General features: G+C 43.5%; 1 protein-coding gene across 1 annotated transcript in view; it reads left to right on the forward strand.

Moving 5' to 3' along the window:
• CLNK (cytokine dependent hematopoietic cell linker) overlaps window positions 1-7,851 on the forward strand; it is a 151,122-nt gene that overhangs the window by 102,348 nt on the left and 40,923 nt on the right. Inside the window, exon 8 of the mRNA XM_019661144.1 lies at window positions 4,283-4,328. Within this exon, the coding sequence (XP_019516689.1) occupies window positions 4,283-4,328 (46 nt within the window). The remainder of the gene's footprint in view (window positions 1-4,282; window positions 4,329-7,851) is intronic.

The raw sequence follows: 7,851 nt of genomic DNA on the forward strand, positions 1-7,851 counted from the left end.
AGATGGCAAATAAGCATATGAAAGAGGTTCCACAGCATATGTCACCAGAGAAATGCAAATGAAAACAACAATGAGGTACCACTACACACCTATCAGAATGCCCAAAATCCAGAACCCTAACAACCTTCAATGCTGGTGAGGACGTGAAGCAACAGGAACTCTCATCTCCTTAGCTTTCCTCTTTTCACAATGGAACAGCACAATATACAGACACAACACACTTTTAAATTTAATTGGCTTTTTAAATTAAATTAACATTTTCTGCATCACTTTCTTAAGTCTCGGCAAGCAGCAAAACCATACATCAAACCCTAATTTGTAGCATTTGCCAGTTCCCGTGGTGTAAATATTCCCACCATGGCAGATTTCAAGCCACCAACATGACCATGGTTGAACATGGCATTGGGAAGAGATACCATTTCATAGTATTTCCACCATAGACACAATAGAGGTAAATAACTTCAGCAGCAATGATGTTAGTAAAATGTAGTGGCACTAGGAAGGCATGAGTTTTGAGCATGTGTTACCTTTGTTTTTTATATAACCCAAGTGTATGTTTATATAATTGTTTTTAATAATAGCTGTATTTAACGACTGCATTGCAAAATTCCTTAAAATGTAACAATTAGCCCTTGTAAGCTGATACAAGCTGCTCCAACACACCAGAAACAGATCTCACAATGCTTTCTGCTTCTCCGGGAGGATTTGCTTTATCTTCACAGACCTCTGTGAGGTTGAAAACTTCTTCATGGCTTCACCCTAATAAGTTATAGAGGTCATGGTCAAACTGGGTCCCCCAGATTCTACAGCCATGCTGTGCTCGCCTCACTACATGACCTCCCAAGAAGCAATCAATTTTGCAGCTGAAGTGAATGAAGCCTGGTCTCAGACTCAAGAGCAAATGACGTTGTGGTCAGACGGTGCTAATTACACATACGGCCACCAGATGGCGTGCGTGCCAGCCTCCTCCTAGTGAAACTGCTTTACTGAATTTCAAGATGGCCAGAAAGAACAAATATTTGGGTCCTGCTGTGTGACAGACAGGAAACTGTTCACAGCGTTTGCAAACATTTGTGTAGTTCATCAGGAAGGTAAACGGCCATTTTTCCTGATTTTCCATTACACAATAACGCTAGGAACTGTGGGTACGCAATAAAAGCCGTGACATGAAATCATTTCTTCCACACATGCATTCCCATGAAGTGTGAGTAACCATTCCTCATTTTTCCAGAAGAGAAAACTCAGTCATTCCTCAATTCATTTGTTTATTTTTAAGTATTTATTGAGCGCCTGCTTTGATCCTGTCCATCGTAAGTAGCAGAACCAAGATTCAAACTCAAGAAACTCAGCTCCAATCTTATCCTCTTCCATGATCCCAAATACCTGAGGGGTTATTATTTTATTAAACAAGCCCTCCCCACAAATAAATCTGGTTGGATTTTATCTGAATTATCATCAAAGCCATATGACAGTATGACATNCGTGTAAGTCCTATGAAGATAATTCTCATTTGAGTTTTTAAAATAACTATGCCAGAATGTAAGCCTCCATTCTTATTATTTTATATTCGTTCATATTATCTTTGTAGCTTTTGTTACCAAAAAAAAAAAAAAATTTCTTCCTTTAGCTAGAGCACTTTGCCAGTGGAGCTGTAATCTTAACATATTCAGTCAAGTGAAATCATGTGAGAAAAAGAATATGAGACGCAAGAGCACAATTTTGGCCAGGAGGGAAATTGTCTTATAAATTAAATAAGGCCTTGGCCTCAATTCAGATAAAGAGGGAGTCTTACTTTCATAATCAATGTTTGAATAATCAAGTTTTTATGGTAAGCAGATTATATTTTTCACTCTAACCTTATTCTCAGGAGTAAATTCTTATTAGCTCTGTGCATTTATGTTGAGATGAAGCTATCTGTGAAACAGATCTTCAGTAATCCTTACAGAGGCCAGTTTTTATCTAAACTCCTTAGTTCGTTCCCGCTGTCTTAAACCACTGCCCATCTCTCCATGTATTGAGCACTTACTGTATACCAAGCACTGTGCTCAGCAATGGATAGAAAGAAATGGCTAGAAAGGGGAGCCGGTGCCCACAGTCTAATGGACGAGGCCCAGCCTGGCAGTGTCAAGGTAACCGGAAGTGCTCAGACAGAGGTGATGGGAGGACTTTGCTGTAGGGGACATTTGGCAATGTCTGGAGACATTTTTGGTTGTCAAGACTGGGGGAGTGCTACTGACACCTAGTGCTTGGGGGACAAGGATGCCACCCCGCACACTGCAGTTCACAGGCAGCACCCCTCCCCCAGCCCCCCACAAAGAATTATGCAGCCCCAACTCTCAATAGTGCCAAGGTTGAGAAACCTGTGTTATAATTAAGCCTGTGTCATAATGTGCTATAATATGCTGTAAACTCAGACCTCTGTGCATGTCTGAGTCCTCCAAGCTCTTATCCCTCTGTGTTCCCTCGTAATCCAGCATCGTTACAGGTATACAGTCGACACTAATACAGATTTATTGGATAGAAGATGGGAGTAGCCCAGGGAAGGAGCAGGAAATACCCATGGGCCCAGGATCCTATACTCACACCATCTGAGGGCACCTACTGCTAGGGGAAAGGCAAAGAAACTGCCTCACGCGAAAGACCCGCCAAAGGCAGAGACGAGAGAGCCCTCTGCTCCCGGGACCAGGCTAGCAACGGGAGGTGGGGGGCAACAGCACTGAGAGAGACCCCCTCTGTGGGGCAGGCGCCCAGGGAAGGCTGAAAGCTGGGGGTGCAACAAGGACACTGAAAAAACTCCCCGGCAAACCCAGACTCCACAGGGTAACCCTAGAGGAACTAGAAGCTGACGGTGCAATGCAAGAAGCCATAGTAGTGACAAAATCAAAACCATGCTCAACCCCTGGCTAGACGGACCAGCAGAAGAGTCACACTCTTTCCAGGCATCAATACTGTGGTTCAATGTTCCGCAGAGGAGAAGAGGTGACATTGAACTTCAGAAGATAAGAGGTAACGGGGTTCAATGACCCCCTCCTCCCCATCCCCTTTGGCCACTTCAACTTGGCGCCAATAAAGAGTAACACTAAGTCCCTGTTCTAATCAGGATCTCTGGTAACACAGGAGATGGATTAGACCTATAGATATGTACACATACATATAAATGAAATAGTGATTATAGAAGCTAAGCTCCATAGTCTGCCATCTGAAAGTTGAGAACCAAGAGAGCCGATGGTGTAAATCTCAGTGGAGGGCAGAAGACCAAATCCCAGCTCCGTCAGACAGAGATGAACTCCTTTCCTCGGCCTTGTTCTTTCTGCCCCTCAGAGGATTGGATGAAGACCACACACACACACTGGGGAGAGCAACCTGCTGTCCTCTGTCTTCTGACTCAAATGCTAATCTTATCAGGAAGCACCCTCCCAGACACACCCAGAATTAATGTTTAATCAACTCTTGGGCACCCTGTGGCCCTGTCAAGTTGACACATAAAAGTAACCATCATAGACCCCAATATATTGACCAGGACTTGAAAGGGCACTGGGCACCATTGTGGCGTGTTCTTCATCTTCCTCCCCCTCGTGTCTGGCAATTGTATGCCCTTAGTAGTTCACCAGGCTCTTTGATAACATTACTAATGACAGCTAACCATTACTTAGCTGAAGCGGTGCCACCCCACTCGCTCTTCTAGGCACATTGCGTGGTGTTGCATGTAACCCTTCCTCCCCCGTGAGGTATCAGGACTTTTGTCACCTCCGCTTCACAGGAAGAAAAGGGAGGCTCCAAAGGCCAGGGGACTTGCAGCATCTCACAGCCAGCACGTGCTGGAGGTGAAATCCCGGACCCAGGCAACCAAGCGAGGCCACGCTCTGACCTGCCGGCTCCACGGCTTTCAGTGTTCTGGATCATGGCTATTGAGCTTCATAATAACTCAGTGACGTGAACTCAGTAGGTATTTTACACATTGTAAAGACGAAAAATCTATGGCTCATAATATGCTAACTGCCTTTGCAAAGTTACACAGCAGTAAGAGACAGGATGGAATCTCAAACCCGTCTTTTTTCTGCCCAATACACCCAAGGCCACCACAGTTGTCACTGGCACAGCGGCACACATATTTACAGACTGACTGACTGCCAAACAATATGGTGATTTCTAAGAATGATGAATCCAGGGACTTATGCCTTTATCCTTGGGACTCTATCCACACAGAGTAGTAGGACATTAGGTTGGTGTCATATTGTAAGTCGCAGTTTAAGACATAATAATGCCCCATTATCTTCTACAGGTGGACAAATGCATTTCTAAGGACATCAGAAGCCAACATGCTAAAGGTAAAGAAAAGTCACAAAGTTTGACATACAATTATTTGCTTCCAAAATCTTCTTGCATTTTTGTTTATGGGCACGGATTTTCTTAAAGTGATCTACTGAATTATCCTTTGCAAAATAACTAATTTTAGAAAGACTCTCACACATCGTATGCCTTTTTACCACCTTACCTTATTGATGAAGAAATTAATTGTGAAAACTCACTCTGTGTTGTGCAATTTCGGAAACAAATTGTTTTAAAACATATGGATTGCATTAAATATATAACTAAGTTATTTCTCTACGCATACCCCCAGTGAAATCACACAAAGATAGAAATCTAATTTTAACATGTTGATTAATTAATATGAAAACAGATTTTAAAGCTTTAGGCAAAGCAACTCAATTTGGAGATGAAGATACAGGTAGAAGGCAGAAGGGAAATAATCAATTTTAGTGGTGCTAGAAGCACAAACAGAGAACAGCCAAAGAAATTTAATTAGATCGTATCCATTATAGCTTCTCTCAGTGTTTTCCCCTGTGCTCCCATCTTCTCTTTCAATGTGAGTTTGGAAAAGTGACAATCCTGTGATTTACATGCCCCAATAATTTAAATATATCGAAATCACCTTTTATGTTTCTAATGCTATATTCTATAACATATTACTAGCACTGCATTTTCTTTAATGGGAAAGTGAAACGGTTAGGGTCCTAACAGGAACAGATGTCACACTTAAATTAAGGTAATTTAAGGAAGTTTATTCACAAAGGAGCTATTGACTGAAGAACGTGGCAAGTAGAAGAACAGGATGGTCAGAACTGGAGATAAAAGCAGTGGTTCTATGACCACCCCGGCATAAAGGGATGAGGGGACAGTTGCTGAAAGCCAGAAGACGCCCACCACCTTCAGAGAAGCAGTGACCACTGGTTGAGGGCCACCACCAGCCCGAGTGGACCTCACAAGGGAGAAGCCTACCTCCCTCTCCAACCTCCCTCTGACCTCCTCCTGGGACTTGCCAATGGCTGAATCCATCCAGAAACCAGAGGATGGGACAGCCCATACGTGGTCCATGCTAGTTGGTCCCCCAGATTGGAGCGTGGGGTGGAGAAGGTAGAGAGTGGGCCTTGAAAAGCAAAGACAAGACATCCACAACAAGAAACATGGGGGAGGGCTGGCCGAGTGGCTCAGTTGGTTAAGAGCTCGCTCAAGAGTTTGCGCTCTGAGCAACAGCGGCTTGATTCCCAGCCCGAGCTGAGCTGCCGCTGAGCTGCCAACAGGTGACAGGATGGCTCAGCTAAAAAAAAAAAACAAAAAGAAAAGAAACGTGGGGGTAGGATAATGAGAGCAGCCAAAACCCAAGCTCTGCCACGCCCGGCTGGGCGGCCTTCAGCGAGGCACCTACCCCATCGGAGTCATGATTTTCTCTTTAGAATGTGAAGTGAGCAGTACTCCTATGACGGACAGACTATTCAACTCAGTCGCATGAGTGGAGGCAAGAAGGATGCTGCCAGCTGGAAACAATCGTGTTCCCTAGTACATCTCTCCTCTCCATCCTGCCTAGCCTCGCAGACCCCTATCCTCCTTCTATCCCGTTGCTAACCTCCCGAAAGCAGGCGAGCTCCCATATCAGTGCCTCGTTAGTCCTTGAAAGTGGCAATGACTTTAATGTACACAGCACTCGGTTGAGCGTTCTTCTCCATTAAATGATGTATTTCACTCCTTAGAAAGACCAGGTGAATTATGTAGAGAAAGTATTTTCATGCCTTTTGACAGAGAGGGACCTGAAGCACAGAGATACCAGGCCAGGCCATGATATTTTGATGTACAAATGTCCCAGGTCACAATAGAACCCTCCTCAGTGTTCACTGAGAAATGCATTCTGGGAGGTAACCAGACAGGAAATGGACTTCACAATTCCTCTCTTTTTTGTACAGTTCGCTGTAGATATCCACTTTTACTTTGATTGCAGAAGCTTCTTTGGCTATTATTCTACCTATTGATATGTCTATTAAACTATTAAGATAGTTCCAATCCCAATTTCAATGTGTGTTTGGGGTGGGGGTGGGGGGGCTCCCCCCACACCACCAAGCAATCCTCGACACAAGCTTGGTGCCCTACACGTCAACTCAATTCCGACATTACCTACCTGGAGATAACCGCCGATTCCACAGGTAAAGGGCTCAATCGTACAAGACTGCCCCCACCTCCTCTCCATCAGATGTCAGTCTCAATCCCAGATTGTCACCCAAGCTTCTGACCGACTGGCTTTAGATTGGAGGTTCCCACAACCCCTTCCTTGGGTTCAATTAATTTGCTAGAGCAGCTGGCAGAACTCAGAGAAACAGTTAACTTACAAGATTACCAGTTTATTATAAAAGGATATAACTCAGGGACAGCCAGATGGAAGAGATGCACAGAGCGCGAGGCGTGGGGGAGGGGCAAGGAGCTTCCTGAATCTCCTCTGCATGTTCACCAACCCGGAAGCTCTCCAAATCCATCTTCTGGGGTTTTCATGGAGGCTTCATTACATAGACAAGATTGATTAAATCATTGACCTTTGGTGAACTCCATCTCCAGGCCCTCCCCCCCTTGCCAACTGTCAGTTGGACTGAAAGTTCCAACCTTCTAATCACATAGGTGGCTCCACAGGCAACCAGCCCCCAACCTTAGGGGGAGGAGGGGGTCTAAAACTCACCTCATTAACATAACAAAGGCACCTTTATTGCTCTTATCACTTAGGAACTTCCCAGGGATTTAAGAGCTCTGTGCCAGAAATAGGGCCAAAACAAAATATATATTTCTTATTATAAATCACAATATCACAATTATCCATCTATATATTTACATGTACTTTTTCTCATCTCACAAAGATAATGGAGTAGTTCACAAGAAAAATGCATAGTAAAATAGAAGAAAATTGAAATAAAAATCATAGAAAAAAAATGTAATAGACTATATGACAAAGATAAGATTCAACATCACTACATTCTGTTAAAATTAAGATATTAATTTGACTCTGAGCTTCCCAGTAGTCTAAGCAAAAAGGGGATCATGCTTCTTTATGTGATAGTCTGATATTCATTGCCCATAACAAAAAATGGAAAACTCCTCCTCAAGGGGAGCAACAAAGACATATTTTTCAGAGTTAGTGCTGTCAACTTTTTAGGGGGTGTTGGCTGATATATGGGTTCCATGGCTACAAAAATATGACTGTTTTTAAAAGTAGACCTCAGTGTAAACTGAGGCCATAACTGCAGAGAGGGCCTCAGTGAAAGCCAAGCTCATAGAAGTTTAGGCATGTAGGGGACGGGAGGAGGTTGTGAAGGGAAACTTCAGTAGAAATTCTTTTCTTTACATCTTCCTACATTTCCATAATTGATGGTTCTCCATTACCACCCAGACCTCTAAGGTACTATACAGAAAGGAAGTTGAAAGGGGGGAAATTAATATGAATGCCCCTGTTTTTAGGATCAGGCATCTTGCTGAAAAAATGCTTAAATGATTTATGTGTTTATTACACACTTCTGTGTTTTTGATGCAAACAGA

Source organism: Hipposideros armiger, unplaced genomic scaffold (genome assembly GCF_001890085.2).
Source record: "Hipposideros armiger isolate ML-2016 unplaced genomic scaffold, ASM189008v1 scaffold_337, whole genome shotgun sequence".
Lineage (NCBI taxonomy): Eukaryota > Metazoa > Chordata > Mammalia > Chiroptera > Hipposideridae > Hipposideros > Hipposideros armiger.